Source organism: Notamacropus eugenii, chromosome 6, assembly GCF_028372415.1.
Source record: "Notamacropus eugenii isolate mMacEug1 chromosome 6, mMacEug1.pri_v2, whole genome shotgun sequence".
Taxonomy (NCBI): Eukaryota; Metazoa; Chordata; class Mammalia; order Diprotodontia; family Macropodidae; genus Notamacropus; species Notamacropus eugenii.
The window spans coordinates 264,075,933-264,094,603 of NC_092877.1; the positions used below are offsets into that span (position 1 = coordinate 264,075,933).

The window sequence follows — 18,671 nt, forward strand, 5'->3', positions numbered from 1 at the left end:
TTTCTGCTTGTGTATATATTCCCAGACCTCAAGACAGTGTCTAGAAAAACTGTAAGTGTTCAATAAATGCTTCCTGACTTGTAGTAAAATCCTCTAGAATTATTTTAATACTTTTTATCAAACAATATAATACATGTATTTCATATTTATATATATTTATCTATTATACTATATATAATATAATTTATATATTTTAAATATATGTAATATAAAATATATAATTAATATAATACAAAATAAATACACACACACATACATACATATATATCTATGTATAGGTAAAATGTGGGGTGTTTTCCTCACAACACATTTTGAGAAACACTACCCCATAAGAAGCCTAATTAAGAAACCTACTCTCTTTCAACCTACCTGCCTCAGTGAGCTAACTCTTTATTAAGAATTATAGAAACTTGTAGAATGTTTCTTCAGGACAAACCTAGAACTTCTTTACCAAAAAAATCAGCTGTGCAAGTGCAAGATGAGTTGGGGGTAGGAGGAAGAAGTGAAAAATGAAAAAGAGACTTAGCTAATCTACTAGACTGAAAAACAAAGTATGAATGACCACTTTGATATCAAAAGCAGGCAAAAAGAATTCCATCTTGTTTTACTAAATCTATGATTTTATCAAAAAAAATTTCTTGGGGCAGAGCCAAGATGGTGGAGTAGAAAGACGTATATACTCTAGTGCTTCCCCCATAGCCCACAAAATACCTGTAAAAAATGACTCTCAACAAATTCTAGAGCAGCAGAAGCCACAGAACAACAAAGTGAAAGAAATTTTCAGCCAAAAGTAACCTGGAAAGCCGACAGGAAAGGTCTATCCCATGGGACACTGAGCAGAGCAGAGCCCAGCCCTGGCCGCGCAGCATGGGGAGCAACAGAACCTAGAGAGGCCTCCAGGGCAAAATCCCCAGCAGGGAGGGTCTCAGATCCCTCAACCCACAAGCGCCAATGAAAGCTTCAAAGGTCAGTGAGAGGGCTTTCCCAACTGGGTGAGAGGGGAGCAGGGTCCCCCCCAGCACTGGCCCCAGGTGGCAGTGCCAGCAGGCAGCCAGGCAGCTGCAGTGGCTATGGAAGCAGCCTGAGTCCATTGTCCAGGCAGCTCAGCTTAAAGCCTCTGGGGGAATTGAGCAGGTGATCTGAACCTCAGCCCTGAACATCGTGGTGGAGGGAGAAGGAGCACTAGGACCCTCCTCTTGACAAAGGATTCAGAAGTCAAGTAACTGGCTGGGAAAATGACCCAAAAAGGGAAAAAAATAAGATCATAGAAGCCCTGTTCACCTTTCTTGGTGAACAGGTATCTCCTTCCATCCTTTCAGATGAGGAAGAACAATGCATACTATCATAGGAAGTCAAAGCTTCTGCCTCCAGCACTTCCAAAATGAATATGAAATGAGCTCAGGTCATAGAAGAGCTTGAAAAGTGAGTCAGCAGCTTGCTAAAGGAGAACCAAAACAATGCTGAGGAAAATAACACCTTTAAAAGTAGACTAACTCAATTGGAAAAAGAGGTCCAAAAAGCCAATGAGGAGAAGGTTTTAAAAAGCAGAATTAGCCAAATGGGAAAAGAGGTTCAAAAGCTCATTGAACAGAATAGTTCTTTAAAGATGAGAGTGGAGTTCAAGAAAGCTAATGACTATACAATAAACCAAGTTAGAAAACAAAACCAAAAGATTGAAAGAATAGAAGATAATGTGAAACATGTCACTGGAAAAACAATTGACTTGGAAAATAGATCTAGGAGAGACAATTTAAAAATTATGGGACTACCTGAAAGCCTTGATCAAAAAAGAGCCTAGACATTATCTTTCAGGAAATTATCAAGTAAAACTGCCCTGATATTCTAGAACCAGAGGACAAAATAAATATTGAAAGAATCCACTGATCACCTCCTGAAAGAGACCTGAAAAGAGAAACTCCTGGGAATATTGTGGCCAAATTTCAGAATTCCCAGGTCAAGGAAAAAATATTGCAAGCAGCTAGAAAGAAACAATTTGAGTATTGTGGAGATACAATCAGGATAACACAGGATCTGGTAGCTTCTACATTAAGAGATGGGAGGGCTTGGAATAGGATATTCCAGAAATCAGAGGAACTGGGATTAAAACCAAGAATCACCTACCCAGCAAAACTGAGTATAATACTTCAAGGGAAAAAATGGTCATTCAGTGATATAGAGGACTTTCAAGTATTCATGATGAAAAGACCAGAACTGAAGAGAAAATTTGACTTTCAAACACAAGAATCAAGAGAAGCATGAAAAGTTAAACAGGAAAGAGAAATCATAAAGAATTTTCTAAAGCTGAACTGTTTGTATTTCTACATGGAAAGATAATATTTGTAACTCTTGAGACTTTTCTGAGTATTTAGGTAGGTGGAGAGATTATACACATACACACACACACACACACATATAGACAGAGAGTACAGGTTGAGTTGAATCAGAAGAAATGACATCCATAAAAAAATAAAATTAAGGGGTCAGAGGAAAATATTGGGAGGAGAAAGAGAGATATGAAATGGGGCAGACTATCACACATAAAAGAGATAAGAAAAATCTTTTTCAATGGAGGAGAAAAGGGAGGAGGTGAGAGGGGAAAAGTGAAGTTTACTCTCTTCACATATGGCTTAAGGAGGGAATAACATGCACACTCAATTTGGTATGAAAATCTATCTTACGCTACAGGAAAGTAGGGGAGAAGGGAACAGGTGGGTGAGGGAGATGATAGAAGGGAGGGCAAATGGGAGAAGGGAGTAACTGGAAGTAAACACTTTTGGGAAGGGACAAGGTCAAATGAGAGAATAGAAAAAAAGAGGGGGAAACAGGGTAGGATGGAGGGCAATGTAGTTAGTCTTAGATAACATGACCATTATGGAAGTCTTTTGCAAAATGACACATATATAGCCTGTTTTGAATTGCTTGCCTTCTCAGTGGGAATGGGTGGGTGGGGAGGGAGGGAGGGAAGTTGGAATTCAAAGTATTAGAAACGAATGTTGAGAATTGTTATTGCATATAACTGGGAAATAAGAAATACAGGTAATGGGGTATAGACATTTATCTTACCCTACAAGAAAAGAGAGAAGATGAGGATAAGGCAAGGGTGGGGTGTGATAGAAGGGAGGTCACATTGAGGGAAGGGGTGATCAGAATGCAAGCTGTTATGGGGTGGGGGGAGGGGAGAGATGGGGCGAAAAATTGGAACTCAAAATTTTGTGAAAATGAATGTCAAAATCTAAAAATAAATAAAATTATTAAAAGAAAAAGAAAATTTCTTTCCTGGTACAGGTCCAACAAGTCATAAGAAGGGAGGAAATAAACATTTATTGAATACCTACTGTGTGCCAGTCACTGTGATAAGTAAGAACTTTACAAATATTACCTCATTTGCTCCTTACCACAGCCCTAGGATGTAAGTGCTATTACTATCCCCATTTTATATTTGAAGAAACCGAGATAAATGATGTTAAATGACTTGCCCAAGGTCCACATCTAGTAAGTGTCTGAGGTCAAATTTGAATTAACATCTTTCTGACTCCAGGACCAGTTCTCTGTCCATACTGATTTTTTTATAGTATTTGAGTTTTGTGGGACCACCAAGAGGTTAAACGATTTGTCCCTAGAGACAGTATTGGAAACCAGATGTTGTCAGTGCTGAGATCAGAGATCTTTCCACAATCTCATGCTGCGCATGTTAGAAGTGATATTGACAAACTGGAGTATTTTCAAAGGAACTGAACTAAAGTAAAGAGGTAACTCACAGCTATGTGAAGATTGATTGAAGGAAATGGAGAATTGTTGCCCAAAGAAGAAACATACTAGTATCTTCAGTTACATGAAGGGCTATCTCATGGAAGACAGTTTAGACTTGTTCTCCTTAGCTTTATATAGCAGAACTACAGGCAGTAGTTGAAAATTACAGGGCAGCAGATTTTGGTTCAGAATAAAGCAAAAGTTTATAACAATTAAAACCTAGCTAATAATGATATGAGCCACCTTAGGGGAATCAGGTTTCCTATCATTAAAGGTATTTCCATGGAGGCTGGGTGAAAACTTGATAGACATGTTAGAGATGGTATTCGTGATGTGGATACAAGTTAGATCAGATAAAACTCTAAGATCCTTTTCAGCTTAACTCCTTGAAACAAGTGAGGGAGACAGTAGATGATGGATAATGGCAATTAGGACCAAAAGGGACTTATATAAATGGACAGAAGGAAAATAGAAATTAACAGAAGTTTCCAAGCTCATTATTTATTATTCCCCTTCCTATATTCCAAGACTTGCCAAACTGGACCTCCTTCTGTTCCATATGGACAACACTCCTATCTCCTGTCTCTATGCTTTTGTATTAATCATCCCCCATTCCTGGAATGCACTTTCTCCCCACTTCCATCTCTGATGATCCCTTACTTCCTTCTGAGATTTGCTCAGATAAGCCATTTCACAAGCTTCTACTTATTAATGCCCTCCCTCCCAGTGTCATGTGCATACTAATACACAGAAACATTGCTTCTCCTGCTAGAATGTAAACTCCTTGAGGCCAGGAACTGTTTAATTTTTGTCTTTGTGTCTTCAGTGCTTCACAAAGTGCCTGGTACATAGTAAGGGCTTATTGATGGATTGAGATCACCAGAAGAAAGTAAAGAGAGAAAAGAAAAAGGAACTCAAGTCATTCTTGGGGAATAGCCACACTTACTGGATGGATGGTTTTTAATCCAGCAAATTTGGTAAGGAATAGTCGGGCAGAATAGGAGAACCAAGACAAAACAGTGTTTTGGAAGAGAGAATAATCAAGAGATGGGGGCTGATAAGAGCCACTGAGGGATGTGATGGAAGAAAAGAAAACACTCATTGGGTTAAATAGTTAAGAAATCTTTGGTAACCTTGGAGAGAGCAGTTTTGGGTAGAGTGATGGAGTAAAAGCCAGATTCCAAGAGGTTGAGAAGTGAGTGGGTGATTAGGAAGCAGAGCCAACAAGTTTAAACAACTCTGGCTAGAAGCTTGGCATTGAAAAGACGAGTAAATATAGGACAGTAGCTTGAGGGGATAGGGATAATCTAGGGAAGGTGATGTAGAAGACAGCTGAGCATGTTAGACAGAAAGTTGGGAGGCTAGAGATAAGAGATAAGGAATAAATAACCCATGGGGGGCAAATGTAAGAGGACCTGGGATCTAGAACAAGATAACCTACAAATGGGTGTGACCCAACTAAGGTGCCTCTCACTAAGGGAGGTGTAGAGCTTAGGAGAGACAACTATAGTCATGTTGAGGATCAGGGTGGGGTGGTGGATAAAGTGTTAAACTTGGAGTCAGAAACATCTGGGTTTGGATGCTGCCACATCTGACATTAACTGTATGATCTTGGGCAAGTCATTCCATTGCCTCATCTGTAAAATTGGGATAATGACATTTACAGTACCTACTTCCCAATGTTGCTGTAAGGACCAAATCAGATAATATACAGATAGTGCTTTGAAAACCTTGAACTGTTGTAGAAATTTCTGTTATTATTATGTGGTTGGTCCACTAATTATTCAGTTGCTGGATGATCATTAACTTGGCCATGTCTGGTCTGTGGCATTCCTTTTTGGCATCAGCACTGACGACATTGGGTGACTGTTAGAACCTGATATTTTCTTCCAATTAACCTGGACTCTCTGTATGGGGTCATCACACAATTATATCAGAATTTTACTTCATGTATGAAATGTTTTTGTCAGCAGTCTATCCATGCTCTTCATTCATTCAATAGCTTATGATCTAATACCTCCAGTTTCAACAATTTGCACCCTTCTTTGGTAGCAAAACGTTTTTTCTAGATAAGGTGGTAGTTGTTATTGATGATGATGGTGGTGGTAGTGGTGGTTTTCAGTTATTTCAATCATGTCTAACTCTTTGTGACCCCATTTGGGGTTTTCTTGGCAAAGCTACTGGAGTGGTATGCCATTTCCTTCTCCAGCTCATTGTACAGATGAGGAAACTGAGGCAAATAGGGTTAAGTGACTTGCCTAGAGTCACACACCTAGTAAATGTCTGAGGGTGGATTTGAACTCATGAAGATGAGTTTTCCAATTCCAAGTCCAGTGTTCTATCCTCTGCACTACCTAAGCTGCTCATTTAGTGGTATTCACAAGTTTGGTTTTCTGTGTAGTCCAGTGGTCTCATTGAGGCACAGTATATGTATCTGATACACAATGTTCAGAAATTTCTCAGTTCAGCCAAGGGAGTGTGGAAAAGGAATAATCCCTTCATTCCCATATTTGTGCTGCGTAATGCCTGGGTGGCATATCAGCTGTCAGGCATTTTGTTATTAATGTTTAAAGATCTTGATGCTAGAAATCAGAAGGAGGAGAAAAAAAAAACAAGTCTGGGGTTGGATGGGGACAGTGCTTCCACTCTGAATGACAAGCAGGCAAACAACACACCTGGGTCAGCTTTTGTCCCATTCCCCTGGGAGCTCACTCGAACTCTGGAAAGCAGATCTATTTCCTGACAAAGCTTTTGCATATTTTACTGTCCTTGCAAGTTCACTGAAATAGGAGGTCAGATTACTTCTTTAAAATTATACCATGACTTATAGGACTTGACCCTGATTAAGAAAATTTCTCAAGACTTGTCCTAATTCATGGATTGCATCTTAATATCACTGTTGTATCAAGGATTTTTTCCCCCTCTACCGGCATTCCAGGGGAGGAAAAAAAACTACCCAAAGTACTCAAAAGGTACTTTTTATTCTAATGCTTGGAAAAGGGGGACTTATCTTTTCCTGAATCTGGCTGCTTTTTTCAGACTTGACCTTGGAGATCAGGATGGTCTTTTGTTGTTCTGAAACATCCTTAAGCTACCCAAACATTGTATATCTTGGTAACAGAGCCCCAGAATCTGACTTACTGCCACTTGCCTTACAGAGTTTTTAAGGAAAAACAATTTGTAAGCTATGAAGTGATATATAAATGTGACTCATTTTTGTTGTTATCATGTCAGGATAACACCGAGTGGTGACTCAAGTCCTATGTCCACTTCTCTTTAGGGTGTGTGTGTGTGTGTGTGTGTGTGCGTGTGTGTGTGTGTGTGTGTGTGTGTGTACTCTCATTTTCCTTCTGGCTTTCCATTTTTTCAGTGAGAAATGGTAAATCCAAATGGCAGTAATTCTGTACTCTTGGACATTTTGACTAGAAGATGTATCATGTACCTATGACTTACAAAATATTGATAAGTACCTCTGCAACTCCTTAATGAATTAATATATATGTACATATTTTTAAGAAGGGGTACAGTGTAGTGAGAGGGTAAAGAGATGCCCAACAACCTTGCCTAAATTTAATTTCCTGTTATTGTGCATGTTATATACATGCTCAATATGGCGGGCAAGATGCCCCTTTCAGCAGCTCTCAGAGCCATATTTCCCCTTGCTATTTGTGTTAAAGGGCAAAAATGGCTTAGAATATGTCATTATGTCTAGCTTAGCTCCCATATATTCTTCCGTTAGTTTATTTAGTAAACATTTATTAAATGTCTACTGTGTCAAAAGCAGCATGCTAGGCTAAGCTTTGGGTGAACTGGTAGGTAAGACGTGGTCTCCACCTCCATTTAACCTACCATCTGGTTTGGAGGAAAATCTCAAACATAGATTAATTAGAATACACAAGATTATAGATTTGCATCGGAGGTGCAAAACAAAGTGTCTGGGCACTGGGAGAGGGGAGGAGTCATTACTAACTTGGGAGCATCACAGAACCTTTGTGGAAAAAGATTTTATTTTTAATGACAGCAATGTGATATTATAGTGATAAAAACAATATAATACATTTTATTATATATTGTATATAATCACATTACAATATATAACTATATAATTATATAATAATATGTAACAATATAATAATAATAGCTAACATGTATATAATACTTATTATGTGCTAGGCACTGTGCTCCTTACAACAGCCATGGGAGATGGATGCTCTTATTATCCCCATTTTACAGATAAGGAAACTGAGGTTAAGTGACTTGTTAATAAGTGTCAGAGGTCAAATATGAACTCTGGTCTTCCTAACTCCAGGCCCAACCGTCTGGCCACAGCACCACGGTACAGTGGCTGTATCCACAACTACCCCCTATAGTGGGAGTTAAAAAGATCTGAGTTTGTATCCTAGATATGTTGCTCAGCTCTGTGGACTAAGGCAAATCAGTTAAATTTTTTAAGTAACAATTTCATCCGCTAAAAAAGTTAGGATAACAAATCTGACTTATCAACCTTCCTAGGTTTGCTTTGGAGAAGGTGTTTTGTGCATTAGAAAGGTGCATTGGGAAATGAATGAATATAAGCTATTATTATTTAGGTTGATAGATATTTTAAGTTTACTTAATTTTTCATACTTTGGAAAATTTGGTTTTATATACTTTTCAATACTTTAAAGTCTATTTGGAACCTAAGCTTGTTTTTTGTTTGTTTATGTGGTCACTCTCTACAAACATGGTCTAAGCTCATTTTAGATACTGTGCTTCTGATCAGGGCAAGTTCCATTACTTGAACCAAGTCGCATGTTTGCTTTTTTCCAGAACTTTTTAAAAGGTGTTTCTGTACCGCTGGTACAGATGTTGTGTGTTGCCCCCCATCCTAGAGGTGGGAAATAAACAATCCGATGGCAATGGTGGTCCACTCATGAATTGCTAGTTGAATTATTACTTAGCTTTTATTGAGTACCAATTGAGTGTTGTTCTTTCTTCCCGCAGGAGAAAAACCATACAAATGTACCTGGGAAGGCTGTACCTGGAAGTTTGCTCGTTCGGACGAACTGACAAGGCATTACCGCAAACACACGGGAGTGAAGCCATTCAAGTGCGCAGACTGTGATCGAAGTTTTTCCCGGTCAGATCACTTGGCACTGCACCGTCGGAGACACATGCTGGTTTGAGGCATGTGACCTGTCCAGCGGAGCGGAGCGTAAGAGCTGGGTCTCTTAGCTACACCCCATTCAGCAGGGCTGAATCCCCATCACAGTGTTAACACAAAAAGGGCATCATCCTCCCACGATGTCTGAAACCAGAGCAGGAAAACGAAATGGTACTTTTCTCCTCTCTATCTGAAGGTAACCCCATCATGGCTACACAAGCAGCGTTCTCATGCTGGCCCGGGAGATGAGTGACTCAGATGCTTGAAGAGACAGGCATTGTTTTTCCATGCGGTGTCCTCTACTGTTCAAAGATGTTTGTAGCGTAAACATTTTCTCAGCTGTCAGACATTTTCTTATTGATATTTTAAAAATCAGTTACCACAAATTGATGGCAAAGAGCAAGACCTTTTTAACTTGGATTATTATCCCCAATTCTCCCTAACCCCCCCCCCCCTTTTTTTTTGGATTACCATCTAAGTAATATAGAAAACATGCCCACTTTATGTTACCGGCAAGCTGCATGAAAATAGATGCGAAGAATCTATTGGAGAGGTTCCATTACCTGAAATCAAGGGGCACTCCAGCAGACTTTTGCAGTCGTGATGGTGGCACTTAGAGATCACCCACAACTTGTTATTATGCCATGCCCTTAAGGAAACCCACATTTAATCTCTCATTTGTTTGTTGTCGTTTGTTGTTCGTTTCATTTTGATTCTGTTTTGTCCATCTGCTAAAACAAAAAGGGGACAAACCATGTTTCATTTGAGGTCCAGTCCAAGTGTCTTCTCTGACATGGACTCATATAGAAATGGTTTGGGGTTGTGTAGGAAGAGCCTTTCTTTAAAAAAACAAAAACAAAACCAAAAAAACTACTGCCCCATTTCAAAGCGAAGTTTTCTGTCACCTAGACATCATCTCTTCCAGCCCCTAGTATTTGATTACAATGAATCAGGAAAAGAAACTTTCTTAGACACACTGGCACCAAGGTAAGAGGTGTGGCTGTCCAAGCGAAGTCAGTGAACATGAAAAATCAGACAAAGAAGAGAAGGAAATAATGCGCCTCTTGAGGAGAAAAGCAATAATGAATAAAAGGTCTTTCCTACAATAACTTCACTGAGGACTCACATTACCAGTTTTCATACTTACTAAAGGAATTGTTTGAACACACACACACACACAAACACAGAGCTTTTTCGATGTCTTGGTTACTTTTACAATATCAAGGTAATCTTTCTGTCATTGGCGGTGGGGTAACACAGTTTAACATTGAACTCCCCTTTTCATGTTTTACAATTCATTTGGTGGCTAGAAAGCCAAGGCAGGTCAGTGGGGAAGGAACCCCTTAACTTACCAGGTCAGCTCTCCTTGGAATAAATGAGTGGAAAGAGGATGCTCCCAGAGGAAAGACTGAAATGGTGCTAGTTTCTACTGTTGGAAAGCAGAGAAGAGGAGAATGGCCCATGGGCTCTTCTTGACAGGTTTTTGTTTCTTAAACTCTATGTAGGTGCCTCACTGGCTTCTGTAGGTATGCTCAATCCAGACTTCCTGCATCAAGGATAAGAAAAAAATGATTACTTCTCCAGCTCTCCCTACTCCCTAAAAAAGTGTGAGCTTATCTGTAGTGAATCAAGTCTATGATAAATAAAGCAATATGTTACCAACAAACATCCTTTTGAAACGAATAATTTCCTCTCATTCCTTAAGAGCTGGAGTTTTCCTCCCCCATCTCAATATGGTAAAAGGAGTTTGGTGAGTTATTTTTGTTTGTTCAAGCTTTTTTATAGCTTAGCTATAAAGGGTCTCCAGAAAGACCTTTGCAATATATTTTAATTATGAAAACTTGGATTCGGGAAAGGCACAAATGAACCTCACAATGCTCCTAGCTCATTTTTAAGTGTTTGAAAGTCTGAAATAACTTTGGTTACTGAAGTAGCCTTGTTTGGGATTATCTTTAAATCTCTATAATCTTGTTCTGAGAAGTGACTTGAAGCAGGAACTAGGGACATTGAAAGAAACAAGTGAGATTTGTCTCTGATAGTATTAAAAGTATTTGAAATAACATTGAAATAATAGTGTAACAGTTTTCAGGTTAAAAGCTTAGCATAAATCTGTGCTCTACATTGTCTGCCAATTTTTCCAGTAGAAAAATTGAGCAATTCCAAACCACCTCAGACTAGGGCTGCAGCCTTGCACTGGGTGTTACCTCCTAGAAAGCTTTTCTATCCATTACTGGTGTGTGACTCCCCAACCCCCAACCCCTACTGTCCAACTTCTCCAAGTCTCTGTCTATTCTCAATAGGAAATAATTGGCAATTTGGATGAATAGCTACTAACCAAGAAAACAGAAGATAACGAAACATACATCCACACCTCCCTTGTTGCCACCATCCCTCATCCCCACCTCACAAAATTTCAATTGATTTCATGATGGCAGTTCTTCTCCAAAAGGCCCATCTATTTAATCTTCTCCAAGCACATTCCTCAGTGGTTATAGGTAGTCTTGGGTTTAAGATATATAAAAGCAATAAGCCTAGTAGTTAGGAGTCCCTTGAGGTGTATAGCTAGATTTAGATTCAGCACAGATCTAAATGACTTTTTCTTCTCTTATAAAATTGGAAAGGAGTGAAAGGAAATTATTCCTTCACCCCCAGCAAATGAAAGCCCAGACCTGAACAGTAACCTAAAAGATAAGACCTGTCGCTGTTCCCCCTTCTCTCTTTTTGACATATCATTACATCCAGTAGTTAAAAAAAATGGAATCAAGCACAAATAATGAAATGAGTCACTTTAACAATAAAAAATGTTTAGCTCAAAACTTAGGAATTGGAATTTATTTTGAGCAAGCTAGGTGCATAGCAACTTATTTAACCTTAGTGAGCTTTCTGAATTCATTATGGGTATTTTGTTGCCCCAGAAATGGACGGCAGAGTGATTTGAAATGAAAGATTTTTTTCCCCCACACACAGGTATTTGCGGGAATGGAAAGGCCTCCATTTTCTCTCAGTACCCATTTTGCACTTCAGTTATAAGCACAGTATATAGAGAATAACAGAGGAAAGGTGGAACCCTAGAAAATTTCATGGTCTTCCTCCCTGAAGCATTTTTTTACTTTAAAAGTTGAAGCTGTGGGATGTAGGTGACTTTTCCCACTCTTTCTTGAATTGTTTTTAAATCTAAGATGGATGCCGAATATCTGAGTCTCTGTCCCTTTGCATGCCTGTAGATCTCCAGAACTTCAGTGGGAATTAGAGTTAGTGTCAAGGTTAAGGAGTTCAGTGGTTTACATTTTAATAGACTCTCCTCTCATGTTCTATTCTTATTTGAGAAATGGTTTCCTTTTTTGTCTTGTTTTATTTTCATCCCCCATCAGTAGCGCATAAACCTTGGATCCTCCTTATGTAACTTGCTACAAGTTCTCTGAAAGCTGTTAAGACAGAAATCTCCAAAGTCTTACAGCCTAAAGCTTAGGCAGCCATATCTGGCATGGGTTTTAGGAAACACTATAGAATAGTTGTTTTCAAAAGCTGTTGAATAACAATAAGGTAAACCACACCATTTTTTTTTGTTAAACAAGGGCACTTTTTTACTCACTTTAAAGTTTAAGTAAGAGGTAGATAGGAAGATGATTGTCTACAAAAGAACTTAGGAAATGCCACAGTGTTTACAAGTGCCAGCTTCCAGATGATTAAAAAGATCATTTCACTTGGTTGAAAACGTCTAAGAGTCAATAGCTTTTGGGGAGAAAAACACACTCACACAATAACTTAGTGTTCTGTTTTTGAATAGAAGAATTAAAAAAAACCTTTGAATTGCCATTTCTTTTATAAATCAAAGCTATTCTGCACTTTGAAATCAACTCATTACAATGACAATTTCGACAGGGATAAAGATGCAGTACTCCTTATTCTGTGCTTTTTTATACTTACCAAAGGTGCAATTGAATAAATCTGGTAAGTAGAGGCCTTCGATTGTATTATATGCTCCTATTAATCATGGTTTCAGCTGCTTAGAAATGTGGCTGCCATATTGGTGTTTAAGGTAGCTTACCATTTAAAGTAAGAAAGTGGCAGAGTTAACCAGTGTTAAGACTACCAGCATTCGTATTGTACGATGTGTTAAATTCTGATAGCAGAGGACTAAAAATGAGGTGATTTATGAATATGAATGGGCATCAAAAGCCTAATAGCTGTTTCTCATGGTCCAATTTCAGAATTTACCCCCATAACAATTCTTGTAAGTTTAGCATGTAAGGTGTACTTTCTTACTAAATCTTTAGTGAGAAGCAAACCAGTCTCCCTTAGTTTCCTGGGGGTTAGTGCGTACAATTGGAAAACATCCCTTTCCAACATGATTTGTTTATTTTTGTGTATGAAGAGACCAATGAGCTACATCTCCTCATTCTGTTATTGGTATCACCATGCTTGCCTCTCTATAGAAGTACCCCTCTTAAATGCACATGAATATACTTTTCTATACATGTAACCAGCAGCATATCCATATGTTCATGGATACATATTCTTACATGAAAAGCTAACCAAGAAAAAAAATTTTTAAAGGAAGATTTTGTAATACTCCATGCTGTCTGGAAAAATAAATTATTTACCTTACTAGGAAATCAGCTTCTATTGCTATATATGACTTTGCCTGCATTTTATAGCTTAAAAATGTACATAACAAATTAAAACTGCTATATTTTCACAGTTTCATTATAGAATAATGTGTATGTTTAGCAGCTCATGCCCACTGGTACTTTACATGTTAAATACTGAACAATTTCAATAGACTTTCAATTTTTAGTAAGAAAATTAAATATAAGGATACTGCATCTTTTAAAAATAGAATGAAGGTATTTTACTGTACTTGTAGCAATCTGAATATTCTGTAATATATGTGATAGTAGAAAAGTATTTTCAAACTCACAATTTTACACAGGTTGTAAATAGTTTAATGAAGTATGTTGGAGGGGAAGCTTCTAGTTTTCATCACGCACACACACATACACACACATACACACACTGTTCAGATATGCCTTGTACATCTTCCACACAATTAGCCATATTACTATAGGGTCTCAGTTGTTCTACTTTGTCAGAACATGTTGAGCATGTACACCCGAGAATGGCCACTTGTTTTGGTTTGTCTAGGACAGCCTCGGATACAATGAAGTCATTTGAAGTCTCTGGAAACTGATTCCAAACTCAAAATGCCTTTGTCTGAATAGGGAAAAACAGCTGCATGGGAGCGTATTCTAGTGTTTAAAATGCGCTCGAGAGAGAAGTAGACAATTGTTGTATTTTTTCAGTTATCTCACTCCCTCTGCCAAAATGTTACGTGGACAAAAGATTCCGCAGTTCCAACAGGTGGTCACTCTTGGGTAATTCCAAAGGGAGTTTTTGTTCTGTTAGGTATAGCTGCATGTTAACAGAAGCTATGTGATGGTAGTAGCAGTGAGAATCCCCATTTGCTGGTGACAGAGATAAACTAATACCCGTTTTTCAGAAATGAATTAAAACCTGAAAGTGCCTGTCCACATACATATATTATAACTGATGGAATGTTCTGCTATGCTTTTCATACAGCAATAATAATGCTGCTTCATTAGACTAGCACTTATCCCCCCCCCCAGATAATTGAAAAAGATGAATTGCAGTAAATCTATTTGCTTCTTTGACTCCCCCACCAAAAACCAACACCACCACCATTATTTTATCCTTACCATGTTATTGTCTCTTACGTGTCATTTACCTTAAGTAAAATGTTGTTATTCATGCAAAGGGAGAATGCAGATTTAATCAAGAAATCCCACAATGTGCAGTGGCAATTCCAAACTATAGCCTCTTGTGGGTTTTTTGACTGAGCTCATAAAGGATTTCCAATGAATCATACCCGGTATTCTCTGAGAGGAAGACCCGATAGAGAGCCAATAAAAATAAACAAACATTACTAGACACTTCAGCTGATAGGACACATTATTAAATGTAAAGTTTTGCGTTTCGTTTCTTTTCTGATTTCCCCTGTTGTTTTCCCATTTCAGTAGTATCTTTAGGTGAACAAAGTCTATATCATTTCTATTGGAAGACTAGTTGAGTAGTTAGACTTTGAGGATATCAGCCCATCCCTCAACCAAGGTTTGTAGAACAGCCTGAATATGATCATATTTACTTGCATCATTTTCCCCCCATTTCCCCATTCCAGGATAATTTCAGTGCTAAAACATGGAGTTGTGTTTGGAATTAGAGAATGATGTGGTTTGGACAATGTGAGCCCTGTTAACACCTCTGCTCCACATTGTAAGTGATTGCAAAGCATTGTTCTTGTCAGTTAAAATTATGTTCTTCGGAGCTGAAGAAACTCTGAGCTTTGATAAAAGAGGTTGATGAAGTGTGAACAGGGGTTAAACACTCTTGCATTTACTTTCTACAAATCAAGATGTAAGTAAACCCAGGTCATGTATTTAACTCTTTTCAGAGTCTTAGGAGGTATGGAACTGGAGTGATGAACACCAGAAGGAAGTCTTGATGAGGAAAGGATCTTGCATTTCCTTCACAAAATTCTTACTCTTTTTAAAGAAAGATCTTTTGGATGTGTTTATTTCTATACAGCGCTAAGCAGTATTGAGCAAAGAGTGAAAAATGCAGTCAGTTGTTTGGATATCTAGTCAGCCTCTTTCACCAGAAGGTTTGGCGTTGTTTCAATAAACTTGTGTCTCCATAGACACAAAATTGATGACATGAGTGCAATCATTCAGGCCAAAATAAGATATTTACTTGACTTTCTGTTGGCATTTGGTCCTGCACAATCTAGCAACTTGCTCAAATTTTCTTCTTCACTTTTCATTCAAATAGCCTTTTATATCAATTCAGATCAGTCTTTTTTTCAAAAATAGAGTTATGCTTCTGAATGTTCACCTCACTATAGATCATAACCTCCCAGGAATTACTTGTCCAATGGTGAATGGAGAGGTAGAAACCATCATACTTATATAATGAATATGAATTCAAAAGTGAGCGTTCTTTTTCAGCATTCCCACTTTACAGCAGAGTCACTTAAGATGTTCAATGGTTTTGATTATGAATTGTTGTTTATGCTAACAATCATGATGCAGTTGAATTTTGTATATGGAATTAAGACAAACAAATTCTATCTTTCCCCAATTCCCTAACTTAGGAAATTCTGACAGTGTCAGTTCACTGATGTACTAATAGACTTTGAAAACATTCAGAACAGTCATTTCTCTTTCTGTTTTGGTAATAGAATTTCTGAAATTATGATCTTTCTCCTCGTTACACTTGGGGTGGGAAGACAGAGAGCGAGAGAGCGATGGGGGGAGGGAGAGAGGGAGAGAGAGGGAGAGAGAGAGAGGGAGAGAGAGAGAGAGAGAGAGAGAGAGAGAGAGAGAGAGAGAGAGAGAGAGAGAGAGAGAGAAAGACACAGACCTGCACAATAAACAAATTCCCTTCTGTGTTGAAAGGCAACATTCTAAGTACAGACTCTAATGTAGGTGGTCATCGTTCACCATTAGTTAGGTTTCACAAGCAGTAATTTTTCAAAACACCAAAACCACAAACCTAAATGAGCTGAAAAATGATGAGTTGTGGAAAGAACCTCATCAGAACTTTCTCATTCTGGTTTTCATCACCAGATGTTTAAATGTGCGTGAAGACAACAGACTTTGCACTAAGTGTGAGGATGTAGAACAAGTGATTTCCTATGTGAACTGATTAGCTACTTTTACCAATGACCAGTCTAAGACTTTTGTGGGGAGAGGCACATTTTACATCTAGGTAAAAAGAGTGCCCAGTAATTGTATGAAGAAGGATTTTATGAACGTGAGAATACAAAATCTTTCATTCCCTCTTATTCCATGCTCCAAAAGAGATAGCCTAAAACACAGAGGAAAATTTTGCATCCTGGATTATTTGGTTTCCATAGCAGAATTTGTATACTCCTCTATTTGTAACGATGCTCATACAACTTTCTTAAATTGTGATACATTGCATAGGTATTGTTGAACTGGGGCACACTGGTGTCTATATTCAAAGCTCTTCCCAGTGACTCGTTTGTTTGCAGCTTGTCACATTTAAAACAAAGAAAAAAAAATCACCATCCAATGGGGAGGTGACTGTGAAGAAAATCCTTTGTATTTCTTTTTTCACATCTGTGTGGAATGTATTACATCATGTCACAAAAGCAGCTCACTGAAGGAAGTGAGAAGTATTTATAAAACCAGCTTGAAAAACATTGTGTTATCTATTATATCACTTTGGATCATAATGCAATTATATGTATTATAATGTCCATTTGGGGGGGAAAAAGGAACCAACCAGCAGATTCATGTTTGTCCTTAGCCAAAAGCCTACTCCGAACTTTCTGTGTTGTGAAGAGATCAGACGAGACCACCTTTAAGATACCCACCTGCCACTTAAAGACAACTTAGTTATAATTAGTAGTAGTCTAGACACTGCTCTTTGTGGGGGGGAGGGGGATCAATTCAAAAGTCTTATTCCTTTGAACAATTCTCAGCTGTATTTGAAGAAACATGAGAATAAAGAAAAACATGATCATTGGCCAAATCAAGCAGGCATTCCCTCCCCCCCATCCCTTATCAATTAGCTCATTACTTTAATACATATGGTAATTGGGTCATAGGATCTTTCTGTGTAAAAATTTTTTAAAAATCCACCCCTTAGTTTGAAATTTTTCCATCTAGGATTGGAGCCTCTGAACAAGGAATTGAATAAGATGCACAGCACCTGATTCACTTTGCTGAGATGTAGGGGAAAGAAGAGTTTTTCTCAAAGCCCATAGAAAGATGGCCCCATATTTCAAAGGATAAAACTCCCCTGTGAGACTAGAAAGCAAATGTATTAATTCTTCAAATCTTCTTTTGTTTTCTGTTCAGAGGGTTTTTAATTGCAAAGAAATTTATTTCTTCAAATCTCATCTAAAGATCTAATTTCCCAATAGTTTCCTCTGCATTTATATACTATGTAGTGTTTAGACAACACCTGTTATAAGTTTATTAATATTATGTAAGTGTTGTTCTTGTATTTATGTATAGTGTATGTATTGTAAATATACTCAGAGCTTTTTTTTCTTTTACTGTAAAATGGTGATTTTGCCCTATGATGATGTAAAGGGAGACCCTCCTAATGAAATTCTGTCAGAGGATGATTATTCCAGTCTATTCGCAGAGATTTAAATGAACAAGTGTTATCGTTTTTAATGGTGTCTCAGACATATTCTGTTGGTGCATTGCTTTTCTGTATTCAACTTTCCTATGAATTGAGCTGTGAACTGAAATAGAATTTAACCCTTTAAATGTATGCATTTGTATAATTATCTGAATGAAGGCATGAAGGTTAAATAAAGCATTTTGTATGGAACAAAACTCCCTAATTATTACTGTGGGTGACTCAGACACTCTGGAAAGCATAGTTATTAACTATTCTAATTAAACCTTTGTTATGAAACCCTTGACCATTTGTGTATGTAGCAATTGAAGAAAAAGAAAAACAAAGCAGGATTTACCCCAGAAAATGAACTGCTCTTTTATTTCTGAATGAAAAATACACAGAAAATCCTTTTTTATGCCCTTTTACATTTTCCATAATAATTGGAACTAAAAAAATTAGTCTCAGAATGCTAGAAAGCTCATTTTTTTAGGGTTCTATAAATGGATCCAAGTGAAAGGTACTCTCCGGTTTGATATACTCATCGTACATAGGATTGATAAATACAAAACCTGGTCCCTTAATATACCTAGGAATGAGACCT

The 18,671-nt window shown here is 37.9% G+C and overlaps 1 protein-coding gene and 1 long non-coding RNA gene across 5 annotated transcripts in view; one reads left to right on the forward strand and one right to left on the reverse strand.

Moving 5' to 3' along the window:
- The window catches only part of KLF12 (KLF transcription factor 12), a 561,576-nt gene extending 543,205 nt beyond the window's left edge, over nt 1–18,371 (forward strand). For all 4 annotated transcript variants that reach the window (XM_072622304.1, XM_072622303.1, XM_072622305.1 and 1 more), the window contains one exon: nt 8,734–18,371. In XM_072622304.1, the coding sequence (XP_072478405.1) occupies nt 8,734–8,915 (182 nt within the window). In that variant the 3' untranslated portion in view covers nt 8,916–18,371. The remainder of the gene's footprint in view (nt 1–8,733) is intronic.
- Nucleotides 1–18,671, reverse strand: part of LOC140512890 (uncharacterized) — a 40,147-nt gene that overhangs the window by 20,123 nt on the left and 1,353 nt on the right. Inside the window, exon 2 of the long non-coding RNA XR_011969960.1 lies at nt 9,457–10,439. This is a non-coding gene — a long non-coding RNA (uncharacterized lncRNA). The remainder of the gene's footprint in view (nt 1–9,456; nt 10,440–18,671) is intronic.